The sequence below is a fragment of the Arachis hypogaea genome, chromosome 12, assembly GCF_003086295.3.
Source record: "Arachis hypogaea cultivar Tifrunner chromosome 12, arahy.Tifrunner.gnm2.J5K5, whole genome shotgun sequence".
In the NCBI taxonomy this organism is placed as follows: Eukaryota; Viridiplantae; Streptophyta; class Magnoliopsida; order Fabales; family Fabaceae; genus Arachis; species Arachis hypogaea.
The window spans coordinates 8,762,194-8,784,024 of record NC_092047.1 but is presented as its reverse complement, the minus strand read 5'-3'; the positions used below and the strand labels follow the sequence as shown (position 1 = coordinate 8,784,024).

General features: G+C 33.1%; 3 protein-coding genes across 3 annotated transcripts; all 3 read right to left on the bottom strand.

Annotated features, from left to right (window-relative positions):
• Positions 1–2,544: 2,544 nt before the first annotated feature.
• LOC112726700 (putative disease resistance RPP13-like protein 1) lies at positions 2,545–8,272 on the bottom strand. Its single transcript, XM_025776198.3, has 2 exons — positions 3,498–8,272; positions 2,545–3,118 (listed from the first exon to the last, which is right to left on the bottom strand). The coding sequence occupies exon 1, from the start codon at positions 6,911–6,913 to the stop codon at positions 5,279–5,281; it is 1,635 nt and encodes a 544-aa protein (XP_025631983.1). The 5' UTR covers positions 6,914–8,272; the 3' UTR covers positions 2,545–3,118; positions 3,498–5,278.
• Positions 4,562–5,077, bottom strand: LOC140176613 (putative disease resistance protein RGA1). The gene has a single exon (XM_072208139.1). It carries the CDS (start codon positions 5,075–5,077, stop codon positions 4,562–4,564), a length of 516 nt encoding a protein of 171 aa, XP_072064240.1.
• A 76-nt stretch (positions 8,273–8,348) lies between the features above and the next one.
• Positions 8,349–13,927, bottom strand: LOC112726699 (putative disease resistance RPP13-like protein 1). Its single transcript, XM_025776197.3, has 4 exons — positions 10,216–13,927; positions 9,585–9,798; positions 9,054–9,232; positions 8,349–8,614 (listed from the first exon to the last, which is right to left on the bottom strand). Exon 1 carries the CDS (start codon positions 13,823–13,825, stop codon positions 10,400–10,402), a length of 3,426 nt encoding a protein of 1,141 aa, XP_025631982.2. The 5' UTR covers positions 13,826–13,927; the 3' UTR covers positions 8,349–8,614; positions 9,054–9,232; positions 9,585–9,798; positions 10,216–10,399.
• Positions 13,928–21,831: the final 7,904 nt, after the last annotated feature.

The following is a 21,831-nucleotide window of genomic DNA, read 5'->3' as shown; positions in this document are numbered from 1 at the left end:
AGTCTTCAGCCTGTCAACCAACTTCCGATCCAGCTTCTTGCCCACCACCAAGTTGACAAACTCAGATGAAATGAGCCGGTCAAGAACAACGTTGGCCAAGCCAGAAACTAAAGCTCCAACCACAAGTGCTTCAGGCATGGTATGATACAGATCTCAACAACAGCGAACTAATGAGTGAGAGATTGGAATTTTCAGAATGTAACAAAGAGAGAGCAATGTTTCAATAATGATTGCGAGGTATTCACTATGCAGCAATAGGCATACAGCGAGATTCAAATAATTCCCAGTTGTGGAGTGCATAGCTGGCTTTGCACGTTACTTCATTTTTATATTCTTCTTTGAAGGATGAAACAGAGTATTCAAATAGCAAAAGGGTGACCAACTTAAACTAGTCTGTGGAAATTAATTAACTATATAGTGTTTACTCATTGGCTTCACGTGCTAGCTGTCTTCAAGGTCACTTTTCTTAATGTTTTATTCTCTTTGTTTGGAACTCATCATTACAAATTAAAATTACAACTTGACCAAGGTTTCAAACCTTGTTTTTTTTGTCATCATTACCAATTTTTTAAGAGTAACTAGAAAGAGTCCGCGTTGCGCGGACAATAAATTAATAATAATATATAATAAATATTAAAAATGATTATGTTTTATATAATTAAATTAAATATGTGTAAACTAAAGTTAAATTTGAAAAGTATTTTGTTTAAAATGATTTGTAGTACAAAAGATTTGGATATTGGAGTTGTACAAAGTGATATTTTTATTTGGTGATTTAATTTTTGTATTTGTTTTAGTTGATGGACTTAGTCTTCTTATGTGGAGCTCATCGTCCTTTTTCTTTATTGGTTATTGTTAGAATTGTTGCTTTCTTCTTTCGGTGGTAGGTTCTTGTGAAGGCATGTTATTTATGAATTGTTGAATTGTATGCACTTTCTATTATGTTGTTTGTTCTATCTTTGCATGTATGTTTTTCTTCCAAAGATATGTCTTGAATTTGTATGGTTTTCTTTTTTCTTAATCTCTTGATGTAGTTTTTCAATGACATCTACAATAAAAAGAACAAAAATATGTAGATTTTTTTTGAATAAATTGTTTTTAATAAGAATAATTAAAATAGTATAAAATGAAATTACTTGTTAATATTTTTTTTATCCACTCTGTCAGACAATGTCCCAAGCGATGCAAATTTAAAATAGTCTTGGAAAATGTTCAAAATTGGATCTTTAATTTCTTTCACAAATGTGAGTAAAAAATTTGCTTTCATTGTTTTTTTAATTGGCCTATACAGATTATTTGCATCTTCTATTTTTAAATTTTTATAATATAGACTTTTTCTTCTTGTAACAAATGTTTGAATTTGTTCATCATATTTCTCTTCACAATTATACGAAGATGTGTTCCCTGTCGTGTTAGTAAATCATAGTTAATAATTAGTTAAAAAGGAACAATAAATAACATATTAAAATAAGTATAATTTAAACGATATTAAAATACAATTATATATAAAATAGTATAAAATAATATAAAAAATATAAAAAGCAAAAATAATTAAAGTATTTTTTTCGTAAATTTAATTTAAAAATATAATAAATATGTTTGTTTTGTACTTTTTCATCTAATATAATCATTTCTAAGAAAAATATTCTTCTTCATTTGTGGGTGTTAATGTTTCCCATAGATAAACTACGCGAACTTTGATAAATCAATTGTCTTTTTGTTTGGTGATATTGTCCAAAGAATGATGCTCCATTCAGGAAGTTTGAGATGTTGTGTAGTTCGAAAATAAATTTTTCGTGCTAAATTTGATGTCATTTGAAGGAATAGTGATTAAAAACTTATATAAGTAGTTGAATAGTATGGAATTTGAATATTTGTAATGTAAAATTTATTATGATTATTAATATTATTATTACATTTGTAATAATGAGTTATTTATAGAAATTAACAAATTAATTATTAGAGTTATAAATTTATTGTATTATTTATAATGGTGAGATATAATAAATATATGGATATGGATTGAATGTCTTTGTAGGTTACAAATTTTATTACAAATTTTTGTATATTTTATTTTTTTTGCTAATTTGGAAATAATAGTTGATTTGGCAAAAACTGAGTGGTTAATTCTAATATTTTGCCAAGTAAGCAATGTTCCTGACATGACATTAGTAGAAAGAAAAAGATGTTTTAAAAGTAACGTGGGTAAACTTATATATCTACTTTTATATATTAAGAATAGATGCTACGTGTACATTAAAATTAGCCACCAGTATAAAATACATGTTGGAATACAAATACACATTGAAAATAAATTAAATCACACATGTATTTATACACAAATATATTGGTGGCTGATTTTAGTAGCTGATTTTAGATACAAATAACATTTTTTATTTTTTGAATTGACCACATCATCTTAAGCTTTATTTTACTTATTTAATTTAAGAAACTAACTACACTCTTTTCTCCAAGAATATCTATCAATTTAGAAATTTGATATATTAATGATATAATATATTTGAAATTTATATCAAGATACCCTGAAAAATAAAGGTAGTGAATTATTTAAAAAGAAAACCACACAAATTAAAAAATATTTCAAGACTTAAAAGTGTTTGTCATCACAAAAACCACACACACAATTATGTGAATCCTCATGAACACAATGTTGGATCACAGGTTTGATTTTAGAGTCATCAGTGAAAGGAAATGAGACCCATTGGGTACAAACTGCACACACGATTGAGTGAAGTTGATAGGAACGAAATCGTTGCTGATGGCATCACTACAACTTCTTCGACTACTTCAGGTACATGATTATCATCTTCAAATATGGAAAGTATATTCTTTGAATCTTTAATGAGTGCCACCAACTTTCTCCATAGAGAGGAATAGAAAAATATACCAACAACAACCAAAGCCTTTCAATAATGAGTGCCACCAACTTTCTCCATCATGTCTTTGCTTTTCAATAACTTGAAGCCGCAATCAGAAAAAAACACAGTTTCTGTTTCCCAATACATGAATCCAGCTTAATTACCACCTCAAATGAACATTGAATTAAATGATGTATAGCCAATGTATAGGATTACATCTCGATATGTGCACAAGCTACCTGCAGAAGATTGTAAAAATATTAAATTTGATACATCCATTTGTTTAAAAATAAACACCCAACTGTTGGATACACAAAAAATATGAATTTTTTTTAAAATGCGTTTTTTTTTAATAAAATATGAGAGTTAACAAAGTATTACAGATAACAATGACTGTTTCCTAGAGTAATAAAGGATATTTCTTTAACTAGAACTGCAAACTGAGAGCTTTCCCGATAACCGAAAGAAAAGAATGCAAATTTTGCAGTTGGCATATGAGTTCAAGTGGTTAATGTTGTTTATAGAAAGAGAAAAAAATTGACTTGAAGGAAAAAGAAAATTTATGCATGTGTGAATTTAATTGTGGTAGCATGACAAATATGAAGGTTAGAGAATTACCTGCTCAGAAACCTCTACTCAGAAAATTTGCTTGCCATCGACTTGAATGGTGGGAATGTGGGAAATTTTGGACCAAATTTGTTTATGCTTGTTCTTGCAGTGTTTGCCCAGCAAATGACAGTTGTCAATTTGAAGTAGTAAGAGAGAGGGAGGCAGCTTTTCTCCTGCAATATTCTCCAGCTTATGACACCATGAAATGTGTAATTCTTGGAGGGAGGTGAGGCGGAGAAGCTCGTTGCACTCCAATGTCTCCAGATTATGAAAGTCTTGGATATGTAGAGTAGTAAGGGAGGGAAGGCGATGCAGCCAACCCACCTCTGGGTATGACTCTATTATGCTCTCACTGCCATGACCTGAGATGGTGAGATGAGTGAGGTTGTCCAAGTTGCCCAACCATGATAGACCCCTCACTTGTTCCTCGCATTCTCCTATCCTAAGCTCTTTCAGGTTAGCCGGCAAACCACCCTCTGGCCACCTGCAAATGTTTGGGCAACCTGCTATGTCGAGAGACTCTAAATTTGGGAGAAGAGTATTCATGACACGTGGCAATGCCTCCAACTTCCAGCACCTGCTAACATGGAGATGAGTCAAGTTGGGTGTAGCCAGTCCTTCTTGGGGAAATGACACAAACTGGGGGCAGTTAGAGATGGTGAGATGTTGAAGAGCATCCTGTGGTGGCTCTGACATTGAAACTGATTCCAGATTTGAACACCTCACTATCTGCAGATTCTCGAGATTGGGAAAGGCATCCAACGACAATGAGGTCAGTGAATCACAGCTGTGTTCTATTCGTAGCTCTACCAAATCATACTTGTGTTGTTGCTGGAGTAATTCAATTTGGTGGCAATTAAAGATTTTGAGCTTTTGCAAAGATTTGGGTAAACAATTGCCCCCCAAGGATACAACAGATGAACAGTCTGAGATTTGTATTTCTTGGAGGCAAGTTAGATGGTGGATGATCCTTGCCTTAAATCCACACTCTGCCACAGATTCAAATCCCCTAATTGATAACCTATCCCCATCAAGACTCATCTTTTTATACCATCTTTCAGCATCTTCTTTTGTCATGTTTTGGTACACTTGTCATTAGGCACGCAGCAATTCCAGCAACATTCTAGAGATACACTTGTCATGTTTTGGTACAAGGAATGCCCAATCCACTCTGGAAATATTTCACCTTTGAATCCTTCAACAGTTAACTCTTTCAAGCCAGTGTGTGGTTGCAAGCCGTGGAGTATATCTTGTTCATCAGTATGAGTGTTTGAAACCATATCATCACCTGAAGACAGAGACCATTTCAACAATAACTCTTCAATGTGCTTCTTATCTATTATCCTTGCACTCCTTGCTTCATTGGCATCAACCACATTCTCCAATCTCTCAATCTCAAGTGATCCATGAAGATTTAAAAGCCCTCCTAGCTCTTGGATTCCATTGTCTTCTTTCTTTCCCACTACAAACTTGCTTAAAATGTGCAACTGTTTTAATTTGCTGATTCCTTTGGGCATTTCTTTCAGGGGAGTACCCCTGATATCAAGATGCCGCAAATTCACAAGCTTACACATGCCATTAGGCAGCATAGTTAGGGAAAAACAATTTTTTAGCTTTAACGTTTGTAAATTACACAACTTGCACAATGACTCGGGCAATACCTCAATATCACTCCAAGAAAGATCCAAATAGCGCAGTTGGATCAATTTATCTATTGAATCAGGAAATATATCAAGTCTACCAAAGGATAAAACTCTCAAGTATTTATTCTTTGACAATAAGTCACATGGTTACGTTGCGGGTGCTTTCTCGTAATAAGACCAATCATTGATATACAATACTGTCCTCAAAGATTCTATTTTACTAGAGGAGCATATTTTCTCAGGGATTGAATGATTGTATGACAAATGACGAGTTAGAATACTCATCGCTTCTTTTTCACCAAATTTACAATAAAGATCTCCAGCAAGAAAAGTTGCCAAGTCATGCATCAGAAAATACTTCTCGTCATCGTTCTCGACCTGCTTGAAGAATAGTCTTGAAACCAAGCCCTCAAAACACTCACAACCAACTTCTTCTAGAGTCTGTCCCCTGCTTGGTGGTTGTAAAAGATCTTCAGCCATCCACAGTAAGATTAATTCATCTTTATCAAGTTTATAATCTTTGGGATACAATGAACAATAAACAAAGCAATGTTTTGAATGAGCAGGCAGATGATAGTAACTTATTAACAACGCAGGAACGATCTTACTGTCTGTCATAGGAAATTCCCAAATGTCACTCAACAGTATTTTATTCCATTCTTCAACACGACGCTCTGAGCGCAACAAGCGTCCAAGTGTTTCTGCAGCAAACGGCAAGCCATCACACCTTTCAACAATCTTTCTACCTATTCCTTCCAGTTCTGAGCTCCCATTTGATTCAGGAAAGGATGCATTATCCGCAAAAATAGACCAACAATCATCATCTGACAGTTGATTGAGGGTGTAAGAGTTATAGTGTTGGACTATTCGACCAGCATTTACCATGCGGGTAGTTAGGAGAATAGTGCTTCCCTTTCTCCCATGTTGAAAAGGGGCGATAAAACTATGCCACTTGTCAGCATCTTCACTCCAAACATCGTCCAAAACAATGAAGAACTTCTTTTTTGACAGTTTGTCCTTCAAATGTTGTTGAAGTAAATCAAAGCTGTCAAGACTACAAACACCCGAAGAGATCCCCTTTATAACATTCTTTGTAGTCTCAACAACATCAAAATTTTCAGAAACACAAATCCATGCTTTCATATCAACCCCGTCCATCAAATCCTTGTTGTTGTAGAGCCATTGTGCTAAAGTTGTTTTTCCAACACCGCCCATACCAACAATAGAGATGACGGACAAGTTGTGATCATTTTTGTCATTGAGCATCTTGATTAGTGCCTGCTGGTCAGCATCCCTGCCGAACACATTCCCCTTCACAAGAGAAGTGGATGGAGGTCTCCATGAGGAGCTTCCCGTTGGAATCTCTTTGAGACCAAGGGTATCTTTGCGTTTCTCAAGATCTTCTATTCTTTTTACCACATCCTCTATCTTAGTCTCCATCTTCCAATCATACAAATTAAGGAAGAAGCGAGGAAGGCGAATGCGTGCCTTGTTGCGAATTTCAGCTCTGATTAAGACACGTTCCAGCAAGTCATCAGCAGTGTAGAGAGCATCCCTGAGACTTTCAAGCCATTTCCTCACACGATCGTTTCCAAACTGCCTCTGCTCGGCGTCAGCGGCTAGAGCTTCTGCAGCCAAGAGAGCAGTCTTGAGCCTCTCAACCAACTTTCGGTCCAGCTTCTTGCTCACCAACGAGTTGACAAACTCAGGTGAAATGAGCCTGTTAAGAACAAGGCTGATGGAGCCAGAAACTAAAGCTCCAACAACAAGTGCTTCAGCCATGATACGATACAGATCACAACAACAGCAAATGAATCAGTGCGTGATTGGATTCTCAGAATGTATAGAGAGCAATATTGAAACACTGCTTGCGAGGTATTCAACAATAATAAAAGGCATATAAGAGAGAATATACTTCATTTCTATATTCTTCTTTGAAGGTTGAAAGTTGAAACACAATATTCAAATAACAAAAGGGTAACCAACCGAAACTAGTCTTTCTGGAAATTAATTAACTATATAATTTAATGTAGGATCACCATCATATGATATCAATGCATATCATTATTAATAACAATAATGGATAGTATGAGATTAAAATATGTTGGCATTTGGCAATATAGCATAGACATTGACTTCAAGTGGTAGATGCCTTCAAGGTCACTCTTCTGTGTTTTTAATTCCAAGAGATGCAACAAATTAAAATTGCAACTTGAGGATGGTTTCAGACTGTTTTCACAACCCAGCTAATATTTTAATAAATAGCTGAATAGTTGAAACATTTAAATAGGCAAATAATTGAAATGATTATTAAATTTAAATGTGATAGAAGAATGTGAAATACCTATTCAGTATTCACATGTATAAATAATATTTTTTTCCTTTTTACACTAGAGAAATGATATTCCTAGTCAACAACTAATATGTCATGTAGGCAACTCCGTTAGCGAATTAGCACTTGAATCATTTTGTCAAATATAATATATTTTTAGTCATTTTGTCATGACTATCTATTGAGACTATTTTTTGTCCAAAATCTGAATTTTTTGACAATCAAAATGGCTATTTACTCTATTTTAAATTACGAGACAATTTAATTTTCCAAGCAAGTAACAACGAAGTTAAGTCATTGCATAGTTGATGCAATTCTTTGAGCAGTCAGTTTAGAACTAGTTAAGGTCATGATGCTTGATAATTGCAGGTCCGTTGAAGAATACTTGTGGTGGTAGGCTTAAACTTGTACTAGAATGAGCTTGTGGCAATGTTGATGCAGATGGTGATGAACAAAGGTCACATTTTCAAATTTCAATCCCTATTCTCTGTAACAACACTACATTACTAGCCACTTGAAAAAGTTTAAAATACAAGTGAAGTTCAATCATTGAGAAATTCAGTGTTTAATTGATGCTCTAATACATGAATAAGGTTAACATAATCCATTATGCTTACTTTTCAATAATACATCCCTGGTACAGATCATTTCAGGGGAAAAAAAAATTCATATCAATATTCTCACCACAGATTTGCCAGTTGAACAACACGCATGGCAAAGGCAGTCTAAAGATTTGCTCAAATCTACATTGCATCACACAGCAGTTCTTTAATTTGCGATGAAAGATTTGCTCCTTCCAATCATTCAGCATTACTCTATGTGTATTTATTTGAGTTACTTAGCTTCTATTTAGCTCACAGTCATTGCTTGTCATTGAAAGATATATCAAATCAAAGGCATCTCTTTAAAACATTGCAAAAGTATAGTATTGAGTTCATGTAGTTCTCTTTCTGGATGATGAGATAAAAGGATATGTAATATTCATAATAACATCAGTAATCTTCTATCTTATTTTTTCTTTGAAAAAACAAAAGTAAATGTGGAAAATGACTGCATTTCTGTTGCTTGTTTTGACTGAAACTGCCATTCAAGATCCAATCCAGAACTGCAATTCTCTCATGGCAATTGCCACTTGATCCTCAATGTATCTCCTGAAACACAAATTAAAAAACAATTCAAGACTCAAGTGTTTGTCATCACAAAAGCCACACACACCTATTGTTCTACATTCTCTCTTTTCTTGTTTATTTTTTGTACTCTTTTTAGTAATGCAATTATGTGAAAACCTCATGAACACATCTTTGGATCATTGGTTTGATTTTTGAATCAGCAGTGAAAAGAAATGACATCTCAAAAACAGGAACTCAAAGTAGAACTAGAGCAGTTATTAAAAAAAATTCAATAAACATAATACACTGACTTTACATGACAATAACCCTATATATTTGTAGCTATCCTCTTTAATTAAGTCTCAACAGATCAAATATTCTATGACAATACTTTTTATTGAATAATTTGAATCCCATATGTGAGAATAATATTATTTATTCCAATCTTATGCAGCTTAATATAGGTACAAACTACACATACCAGACAAAGATCAATGAGTGAAGTTGATAGGAATGAAATTGTTGTCTGATGGCATCTCTACAACTTCACCTTCTAACGACTATTTCAGGTACAGAATTGTCATCTTTAAATGTGGAAATCATATTCTTTGATGGCATTAGTTGTCACCTTGTGAAATCTGTTTGACAAAGTCTCCAAATCTAGAAAGGAAAAAATAGTTATTATTACAGAACCTTTTCTCTTACTATTAGAGATGTCTTATTATAGGCATCTATACTATTAATTTAATGAAATGATTCAATCTATGGACGAAATAGATTACACAGCAATAACTTGATCCTTCTATTTTTAAAGCTTATACACCTCATGCATGCTGATTCCTTTTACTATCTTACATGAATCTTGCAACACAAGACTCTCGGATCATAAAGAATTGGCAAAGACAGAAACACTATTTTATCACTCTTTTCTTCCACAAATCAAGCTATAATTTATTTTTTTCTCTGTGAAAAATGCAAAAATAAAAGTATAGAGAGGAATAGAGAAATATACCGACAACAAGAAAAGCTTTTCAATAATAAGTGTCACTCCAAATTTCTCCATCATGTCTTTGCTTTTCAATAACATGAAGCCAAGATCAGAGAAAACAGTTTCTGGTTCCCAGCACATCAATCCAGCTTAATTACCACCTCAAATGAACTTAGAATTAAAATGAAGATATATAGCCAAAGGTATAGGATTACATCTCGCTATGTACACAAGCTACCTGCAGAAGATAGTAAAGACAGTAAACTTGATTTGTCCGGTTCTTTAAAAAAAAAATCTCAAATGTTGGATATCCAAAAAAGGGTATTCCCTGTCTTTCAATTTTAGTTTTCATGGGAGTTCTTATCTTCTTCTTCAAATGCTGTTTTTTGAAAAATATGAGACCAGTTAACAAATATTACAGATAGCAATGACTGTTTCTCAGAGTAACAAAGGATATTTCTTTAGCTACAACTGCAAATAGAGAGCTTTCCTGATAAGCGAAAGAAAAGAATGCAAATTTTGTTGTTGGCATATGAGTTAAACTAGTTAATGCTGTATAAAGAAAGAGAAAACTTCTTTACTTGAAGGAAAGGAAATTTATGCATGTATGAATTTAATTGTGGTACCATGACAAACATGAAGGTAAGAGAATTACCTGCTCAGAAATCTCTATTCAGAAAATTTGGTTGCCATTGACTTGAATGGTGGGGATGTGGGAAATTTTTGGCCAAATTTGTTGATGCTTCTTCTTACAGTGTTCTCCTAGCAAACGACACTCTTTAATTTGAAGTAGTAACAGAGAACATGGCAGCTTTTCTCCTGCCATATTCTCCAACTTGTCACAGAATGAAATATGTAATTGTTGGAGGGAAGTGAGGCAGAGAAGCTCGTTGCACTCCAATGTTTCCAGATTTGGAAAGTGAAAGAGACACTGTGTTAAGTTGAGGCAGCGAACCCACCTCTTGGAATGACTTGATGCTTTCACAGTTAGAACCATCAATGGTAAGATGAGTGAGGGTGTCCAAGTTGCTCATCCATGATAGACTCCTCAACTGTTGCTCGCAACCTCCCACAGTAAGTGACCTTAACTTAGGCAGCAAGCCACCCTCTGGCAACCTACAAATGTTCGGGCAAGCTCGAATGTCAAGAGACTGTAAACTTGAAAGAAGACTATTCATGTCAAGTGGCAATGCCTCTAACTTTGAGCACCAGCTAACATCGAGATGAGTCAAGTTGGGTGCAGCCAGTCCTTCTCCTGGAGATGCCACTAATTTCAGGCATTTAGAGATGGTGAGATGTTGAAGAGCAGCGTGTGGTGGCCCTGACATTGAAACTGATTCCAGATTTGAACACCCTCTTATCTCCAGATTCTTGAGATTGGGAAAGGCATCCAACAACAATGAGGTCAGTGAATCACAGCTGTGTTCTATTCGTAGCTCTACCAAATCATACTTCTGCTGCTGTTGCTGGGGGAATTCCAGGTTGCTGCAATTCAAGATTGTGAGCTTTTGCAATGACTTGGGTAAACAATTTCCTGGAAAGGATATAGCAGACAAACACCCTGAGATGTGTATTTCTTGGAGGGAAGTTAGATGGTTGATGACCATTGCATACTCCAACACAGATTCACATTCACTAAATGATAAACTGTCTCCATCAAGTGTCATCTCTTTACCCCATCCTTGATGACCTTCTTGTATTTCCAGTTTGCTCACTTTCAAAACATCCAACGAGGAAGAAACGATTCGCATTAGCACACTATTAAGCATACCTCCCTTTAACATTGGACAATCGTTTATTTGAAGTCTCTTAAGCTGAGGAAAAGCTTCTGAGTCAGGTAAGCACCACTCCTCCCAGCATGGCATGTTATCAAACTCCAAAAGCTGCAATGAGGGAAATAGTGCAATAGGCGAAGAATGTTGATAGCCTTCATTCTTGTAAAACTCCATGCCAACACTCTTGAGCTTTCCGAAATCATCAATGCGAAGGGACTGAAGAGATGACAGCTGTCCAAGTGAAGGCAGCAAGTAGCAATTGTTGCAAGACTCTAGAGATACACTAGTCATATTTTGGTATGAACAATGCCCCGCCCAATTTGGAAATGTTTTACCCCTGTATCCCCATATTGTCAACTCTTTCAAGCCATTGTGCGGTTGCAAGTTATCCAGTATATCTCTTTCAGTTTGTGTGTCAGAAACCATATCATCACCTGAAGACCATTCCAACCATAATTCGTCAATGTGCTTCTTATCTCTTATCTTTGCACTCCTTGCCTGATTGACATAAATAACATTCTCCAGTTTCTGAATCCCAAATGATCCATGAAGATTTGGAAGCCCTCCTAACTCTTGGATTCCACTATCTTCATTCTTGCCTACGATATAGTTGCTTAAAATGTGCAACTGGTTCAATTTGCTCATTCCCTTTGGCATTTCTTTTAGATGAGTACCCCATATATCAAGATGCCGCAAATTCACAAGATTGTACATGCCATTGGGTAGCATCCTCAACCTTGAACAATATCTTAGCATCCTAACATGAAATTGAGCATTATTGATAAACAAGAATGTCCTCAAAGATTCTATACTTTTAGAGGAACAGAGTTTTTCAAAGATTGGATAATCGCATGACAAATGACGAGTCAGAATCCTCATCTCTTCCTTTTCACCAAGTTCTTCTGATAATCTACAATAAAATTCTCCAGCAAGAAAAGTTGCCAGGTCATGCATGAGATCATGCATCACAAAATACTTCTCACTATATTCGAGCTGCTTGAAAAATAGTCTTGAAGCCAAGTCATCAAAACATTCATGACCAACTTCTTCCAAAGTTTCTCTCCTCTTTGGTGCTCGCAAAAGATCTTCAGCCATCCATAGCAAGATTAATTCATCTTTATCAAATTTATGGTCTTTGGGATACAATGAACAATAAACAAAGCATCGTTTTAAATAGGCAGGCAGATGATAGTAACTTATTAACAATGCTGGAAGAATCTTACTATCTGTAACAGGAAATTCCCAAATGTCACTAGATAGTATTTTATTCCATTCTTCTACATCATGCTTTGAGCGCAACAAGCGTCCAAGTGTTTCTGCAGCTAAGGGCAAGCCATCACACTTCTTCACAATCATTTTACCTATTTCTTCAAGTTCTGAGCTCCCATTTGATTCAGGAAAGGATGAATTGTCCGCAAAAATAGACCAGCAATAATCATCTGACAGACCATTGAGAAAGTAAGAGTTATAATTTTGGACTATTGGAGCAACATTTTCCTTGCGAGTAGTTAGAAGAACAGTACTTCCCTTCCTCCCATGCTGAAAAGGAGTAATAAAACTTTTCCACTTGTCACCATCGTTACTCCAAATATCGTCCAAAACAACGAAGAACTTCTTTTCCGACAATTTTTCCTTCAAATCTTGTTGAAGTAAATTAAAGCCGTCAAGACAACAAACACCGGAAGTGATCTCCTTTATAAGATTCTTTGTAGTCTCAACGATATCAAAATTTTCAGAAACACAAATCCATGCTTTCAGATCAAACCCCTTCATCAAATCTGTATTGTTGTAGAGGCATTGTGCTAAAGTAGTTTTACCAACCCCGCCCATACCAACAATATAGATGACGGACAAGTTATGATGATTGTTGTCATTTAGCATCTTGATTAATGCCTGTTTGTCATCATCCCTGCCGTACACAATCCCCCTTTCAAGAGAAGTGGATGGAGGTCTCCATGAGGAGCTACCCGTTGGAATCTCTTTAAGACCAAGAGTATCTTTGAGTTTCTGAAGATCTTCTATTCTTTTAACCACCTCTTCTATCTTGGTCGCCATCTTCCTATCAGACAAATTAATTAAGCTAGGAAGCCGGGTGCGTACCTTGCTGCGAATTTCAGCTTTGATGAGGACACGGTCCAGCAAGTCATCAGCAGTGTAGAGAGCATCCCTGAGACTATGAAGCCACTCCCTGACGAGTTCGTTTCCAAACTGCTTCTGCTCAGCGTCACCAGCCAGAGCTTTGGCAGCCAAGAGAGCAGTCTTAAGCCTCTCAACCAGCTTCCGATCCAGCTTCTTGCTCACCACCAAGTTGACAAACTCAGATGAAATGAGCCGGTCAAGAACAACGTTGGCGAAGCCAGAGAGTAAAGCTCCAACAACAAGTGCTTCGGCCATGATATGATACAGATCACAACAACAGCAAATGAATCCGTGAGTGAATGGATTTCCAGAATGTAACCAGAGGAGAGCAATGTTACTGCAATAATGCATGCAACTTGCAAGGTATTATTACTATTCAACAATAATGGGCATATAACGACATATTATGAAGGTCCCTCAGCAAAAAGAAGTTGGCATCATGCGGAAACTTGTAATAATAGTTGAAAGTTGAAATATTTAAATAGACGTATAATTAAAATTACAAAAATACTTTTTGTACATTAAAATTGGCCACCAAAATCAGTTATTATATATTTATGTATAAATATATGTATTAATTAACACATTTTTAATATATATTTTATATTTTAATATATATTTTTTATTAGTAACTGATTTTAATAACTAATTTGAGTATACACATAACATGATTGTTAAAATTATTACTAAATTTAAATGCAATAAAAAGGGAGAAAGAGTGTGAAATACTGATTAACATGAACAAATAATATATTTTCTGTTTTTACTAGGATAACTAGAATAAGCCCTACGTGACGCGAGATAAGTTAGATTGATTATATTATATAATATAACTTTAAAATGTTATATTTTTAAGCATTAATTAGATAATATATAAATTAATATTTAAAAGTACAAGACATTTATTTAATAATTTATATATAATTTAATATAATTATTAAAAAAATATACAACAAGTTTTTTGTGAAGTTAACATCTTTCTCAGATATTAACTTAAAGAATGAAAACATAAAAAAATACAATATAAAATTATAAATAAAATTTATTAATCACGATATATTAAAATTTATACCTACTAATTGGATGTTGTGTTGGAATGAATAACTAGTGGATTGGATGTTGTGCCAATATTGAACTGTGTTTAGAAATACTTTGGGCATTTTGTTTGACAGATTATGAGATAGAGTAATATTAAAAAGAGTACAGTCGACCAAATAGTATATACTTTGAATATTTGTAATTTTATTATCAAAGTTTTAATGTATATGTTAATGGCATTTAACTATTATTTTTTAATTCAATTGACATGCATTAAATTTAATTGATTAAAATGATTAAAGTTTTGTTGTGTCCCTTTAGTCACATATCAAAATTGATTTAAATTTTATAACTCTGGATGATAAATGACATATTATTCCTATGTAAAATTCTAATTATTTTTTCTATTGCAAAATTGTGAAATTACCATCTATACAAAATTAATGACATAACACAATTACAAGAAGTAACATGGAATAAGCTGTGGCAATTTAGATGGTGATGAACAAAGGTCACATTTTCAACCTCTATAGCATCAGTAAGTTACTAACCACTTGAAAACATTTAAAACACAAGCCCAGTCCAATCATACAAAAATTCAGTCTTTAATTGATGCTCTAAATCTCTAATACATAAAATAAGATTACATTAGTAAAATAATCCATTATGCTTACTTTTCAATAATATATCCTTAGCAGAGATTATTTAGGGGGTAAAAAAATCATCAATTTCTCATCACAGATTTGCCAGGTGATATTCACAGGGCCAAAGTCCTCCAGGTCAGAATCAGAACCCATGTAATTGTAATCATGCCACGGGGAGAAACCAATACCAATTTCTGTCAACTATAGTTCCATGTGTTTGTTCTTAGCCTCAGGATTAATCTTTTGTACAAGATACTTCTTAAGAAATACATCCTAACAAATAGGAATCTTTTGAGTAATAATTATTATATTTATTCGTATAAAATCTCACGAATACAAAGATAGTGTCCCATATAAATTGTGTAAATTTCTTTCTTTTTTTTTTCGAAAAGAAATACTCTTTCTGTTGCAAAAGCGCTTTTTATTTTTAATATGAAGTTAAGTTTGGTGTCTTGCCTCGATATGGAATACACAGGTACTTGACCTGCACGTGGTGACAGTGAAAAGAGTTGTGGTAGAAGAATTCGGACGGTCCGATTAGGGAGAGCAACTAATCGGAGGCTCCTCCGATTAGTTCACCGTGAAATTAAAAATTTTTTCTTCCTCTCATTTCGAACCCTTCGATTTGGTGCCTCAATTTTTTTTGCACACAACTCTCTCCCTCCGATTTCTTCTTGCATGGTACATTCAAAAACTGCCCCACATTTATGTAAAGCATCCCCTTAATCCATAACAATGCGTTACACACATAGATGAAACATATCTAAATTAATAAACCTTGCAAAAGCACACAAATTCCAAATATTAAAGTTAAAGGTAAAACTTCCCAATTTTAGAAATAGAAAACATTGATTTGGCAAATAGCTCATCAATTGGAATAGCTGATTGTTAGAATAATTGGTGTACCAATACACAAAATAGTGGCAGCAATAACAGAAACATGAAAAAAAATAAGGACAAGACACTAAAACTTTAACGCGAAAAATCCTCTCAATATAAGAGGTAAAAATCATGGGTCATTCAGACCAAAAAAGAAATACCACTATAATCAAACTAGAATGAGACTCGCTTAATGCGCGGGCGATAAATTAATAATAGTATATAATAAATATTAAAAATGGTTATGTTTTGTAAAATTAAATTAAATATATGTAAACTAAAGTTAAATTTGAAAGGTACTTTGTTTAAAATAATTTGTAGTACAAAAGATTTGGATGTTGGAGTTGTACAAAGTGACATTTTTATTTGGTGATTTGATTTTTGGATTTGTTTTAGTTGAAACCAATTGTCTTTTTGTTTGATGATATTGTCTAAAGAATGATGCTCCATTGAGTAATTTTGAGATGTTATGTAGTTTAGAAATAATTTTTTTGTGCTAAATTTGATGTCATTTGAAAGAATAGTGATTAGAAACTTATATAAGTAGTTGAAATAGTATGGAATTTAAATACTTGTAATGTAAAATTTATTATAATTATTAATATTATTATTATATTTGTAATATGAATGTTTATTATATTGAATGAATTATTTATAGAAATTAACAAATTAATGATTGGAGTTATAAATTTATTGTGTTGTTTATAACGGTGAGATATAATAAATATATGGATATGGATTGAATGTCTTTGTAGGTTATAAATTTTAGTACAAATTTTTGTATTATTTTTTTCTGCTGACTTGAAAATAATAGTTGACTCGGTAAAAATTAAGTGGTTGATTCTAATATTTTGCCAAATAAGCGATGTTGCTGATATGGCATTAGTAAAAAAAAAAGATGTTTTGAAAGTAATAGAAATATATGCAAATTAGGCTGCATAATTACCAATAACAATAATTAAAAATTAATAGTATCTAACCAAATTTGTAACCTACAAGAATCTATATCCCTATATTTATTATATTTTACCGTTATAAACAATACAATAAATTTATAACCCCAATAATTAATTTATTAATTTTTATAAATAACTCATTAAATATAATAAACATCTATATTACAAATGTCATAATAATCTATTAATCATAATAAATTTTACGTTATAAATATTTAAATTTCATATTGACCTACTTATATAAGTCTCTTATCACAAGAAATTTATTTTTGCACTACACAACATTTCAAACTTACTCAATAGAATATTATTCTTTGGACAATATCATATCACCAAATAAACAGACAATTGTTTTATCAAAGTTCGTGTGGTTCGTCTATGCAAAACATTAACACCCACAAATGAAGAAAAGTTTCTTTACTTAGAAATGATTATATTAGATGAAAAGATACAAAACAAACATATTTATTATATTTTTAAATTGTATTTTTAAATTGAACATTTTCCAACTCTATTTTGAATTTGTATCACTTGAGACATTGTCACAGAGTGGGTCAAAGAAAAATATTAACAGGTAATTTCACTTTATACTATTTCAATTATTCTTATTAAAAATAACTTATTTAAAAAAAAGTTTTACACATTTTTATTCTTTTTATTGTAAATGTCATTAGAAAACTACATGCACATCAAGAGAGTAAGGAGAAAGAAAACCATACAAATTCAAGATACATTTTTGAAAGAAAAACATACATATAAAGATAGAACAAATAACACAATACAAAATGCATACAACTCAATAATTCATAAAAACATGCCTTCGCAAGAATCTACGACACAAAGAAAAAAGCAACAACTCTAACAATAACACATTTTAAATTTAACTTTAGTTTATACATATTTAATTTAATTCTACAAAACATAATCATTTTTAATATTTATTTTATTATATCATTAATTTACTGTGAGGGTCTCATTCTAGTAAATGTTTAACTCAGAGAGCACGTCATGTAAAGTCATCTTTATATTGTTTGACCAAGCATTTAGACAATTTGCATTCTCATTATAAACAAACATAAATCATCACTTTCTCATGGCTCTGCATTCTCCTTTCTCATACGATGTGTTCATTAGTTTCCGAGGCAATAGCTAAGCATGAAAAGAGATACAAAGATGACATGAACAACAAGGTGGACAAATGGAAAGAGGCTCTGCATCAAGTGGCTAATTTGTCAGGCTATCATTTCAAATACAAGTACCTCACCTTCTTAAATTTGTTTCATTTGTCTAATATTTCAAATTGAAATGTGGGTCAGAACTTATACATTTTTGTATCTATGCAACATTGCAACCACATGTATATGAGCTAGTCTTGATTGGGCAGGGATGGATATGAACACAAGTTTATTGGAAACATTGTGGAAAATATCTCAAAAAGGATTAGATGACATGCGGTTTTGCCTGTTGCTGATCATCCAGTTGGATTGGAGTCCCCGGTGTTAGAGGTCGCTTCACTTCTAGATGTTGAATCTAATGCTGGGGTTCACATGGTTGGTATTCATGGAATTGGTGGAATAGAAAAAACACACTTGTTCTTGCCATCTATAACTTGATTGCTGACAATTTTGAAGGCGTGTGCTTTCTTAAAACCGTGAGAGAAAATTTAAATAAGTATGGTTTAATACATCTTCAAAACAATCTTCTTTGTAAAATATTAGAGAAGGAGGGAGTACACATAGTAGGTGTTGAATTGAATAGGAAAAGAAAAGATGAAGAAATTTTATTGATTGTTGATTGATTGAATTAAATTGAAATGTAGTTTAATAAGCCCCCGCAAGCTGATGGATGGAAGATGTCAATAATCCACAGCTTGGATAAGTTTCGATGAAATTGTTGAGAAAAGCGCGTCTGATGTGGTGACGCGGAGGAAGATGCGCGCGGAGGAGCTTGAGCTGCCGGCGGCAAAAATATAAAAGGAGATGCTGTACTTGAGCTGCGATCTTCAAAAAAATGCTTGCGTATGACGCAATAACTTCAAATGGCGCGCATAGAGCGCGATAAAAAAAAGAGGGCGCGTGGAACGCAATAAGAGTACAGATGAAATTGCTAAAACATATGCAGATTAAACTGCTGAAACAAAATGCAAACATGACTGCTGAAACAGAATACAGACGAAACTGTCGGAAGAAAGGAGGCACAGACGGAATTGCTGGTAAAGAACTGGGGTAACCAAAACTGGGGTAGGATTTTCACTTGGATGCCTTTAACAAAGATTGGTTGGATCTTGAACTGAATTGGAAGATTGATTATTCATTGTGAGAGGAGATTGAAAAAGAAGCATAGTGATTTCTCGTTGGAAAGATGATAGCTTATGTATCCTCTTCAAAGAGGATACCAAGGCTCTGATACCATGATAAAATTGTGAAAGAATAGGAAAAGAAAATATGAAGAAATTTTATTGATTGTTGATTGATTGAATTGAATTGAAATGTAGTTTAATAGGTGTTAAAAAAAGAATTTCACAAATACAACATAGGCTCTGCCAAAAGAAAGTTCTTTTAGTTCTAGATGATATTGATGATCCTGAGCAGTTGACAGCAATTGCCGGAAAACCTAATTGGTTTGGTCGTGGCAGTAGAATCCTTATTACAACACGGGACAAACATTTGCTAACACTTCATAGCATTGAAATGACATATGAGATACAAGCTTTGAATGAGGAAGAGTCCTTAGATTTGCTTAATTGGAAAGCTTTTAAAATAGATATTGTTAACCCAAGGTACGCAAATGTTTTAACACGTACAGTAACTTATGCTTTTGTACTTTCATTGACTTTGGAAGTAATAGATTCTAACTTGTTTGGAAAATATTTAGAACAGTGGGAATCTGCATTGGATCACTATGAAAATTTCTTGATAATAAAATATGCAAGATACTTCTTATGAGCTTTGATGCTTTGGAAAAAGAAGAGCAGAATGTTTTTCTAGATATTACTTATTGTTTTAAAGGATATACATTAATGAAAGTTACACAGATATATTTCAAGCTCATTATGGGATGTGTATGAAATATCATATTGGAGTGTTAGTTAAAAATTCTCTCATAAAGATTAATTGGTGTGATGCATGATTTAACAGAAGACATAGGCAAAAAAATTGTTCTAGAAAAATCACCAGAAATAGCTGGAAAGCGTGATAGATTATGGTTTTGTGAAGACATAGTAAAAGTTTTAGAAAATATTTAAGTAAGTAATAAATTGAATTTCTCTACATAAGTTTATTAAAGACTTTGTTTTCACACGTGTTTTAATTAACTCATATTTTTATTCTATCTTAAAGGGAACTAGTGCCATTAAAATCATGTATCTAGAATTTCCCTTATTTGATAGGGAAATAAAATGGGATGAAAATTTTTTTAAAAAGATGCAAAATCTAAAAACACTTAATATAACAAATGGTTGGTTTTATTGCGCTCCCAAAAATCTTTCAAATAGTTTAAGAATATTAGAGTATTTTCCATATGCTTTTCAACCAAAAGATCTCTCCATACTCAAGTTACCTTAGTACTACCATGTGTCTTTCAAGTTGGATAGCTTATCCAAGGCAAGTGTACTAAATTCATTTTTATGATATTGCATGTTATTAACTTTATAAAGTTTATTTGCTTGACTCTTCTTTTTTTTTTTTCAAAAGTTTGTGAGTATAAAACTAAAAGTATTGAATTTCGATTACAGTAATTTTTTGAAAGAGATATTTGATGTGTCTAATCTTTAAACTTTACAAAAATTCTCTTTTAAAGATTGTGAGAATTTAGTCACAGTTCAAAGTTCAGTTGATTTATTAAATAAACTTAAAATATTGAATGCTGAAGATTGCGATAAGCTACAAAATTTTTCACTTGCTATCAAATTGCCCTTACTGGAAAAACTCCTTCTATCTGGTTATTCAAGCCTTGAGAATTTTTCAAAAAATTTAGAAGTAATGAAAAATCTTAAATGGCTTCATTTGGAAGGTACTAGCATAAAAGATTTGCCTTGTTCATTTCGTAATTTTTTTGGATTGTTGCTTTTGGAAATGAGGAAAAATGAAATGTGTAAAGGACTGTACATGATTTGGTTAATCCAAAAATCAAATTTGCTTTTTGATTAACCAAAAATTTAATTTTAGTTAATTACCCAAATTGATTTTATATGATAAAATTGGTTATTAACAGGTTAATAACCACATTATTCTTGTACCACATTACATTTTGAAAAAGGATGGAATCATGGGGGGTTTCTTATAGTACAAGACAACGTCACAAGTCCTACTACAAAAAGGTTCCAAGTGAATGAATTGCAAAAAGAGTAGTATCATGCATGATATTCATTCACTGGTCCTTACAGAATGACAGGACTAATTATAATGATGATCATGCTCTCAATGATATTGCCCAACCATAAGAAGCAACCCTTGCTCCTTGAATCATGCATGGGTTTGTGGACATTGCTGTTTCTAGCACTTGTGACTAAGTAAGAATGCATTGCTGTTTGTTTCATTCAAGGTGTGAAATGAAAGTATTAGGTCAAGGAATAGAGATGACTATTCATTCAATATGGTGCTGAATTTTTACAGAATAGTTGAGCAATTCTGTGTGCTGAACCTCCTAAGTTTCTTTGTAAATAGTTGAAGTTGTGGACAGCCAGAAATATCAAGTAACTGAAGATTTGGCAACATATCAATGTTTATAGGAAGTTCCTTTAGATTTGTGCAACATTTCAGCACTAAAACCTCAAGGCTACTGAAATTGATGATACAAGAAGGCAATTCTTGTATTGCAGTCTCTTCCACCTCAATAATTC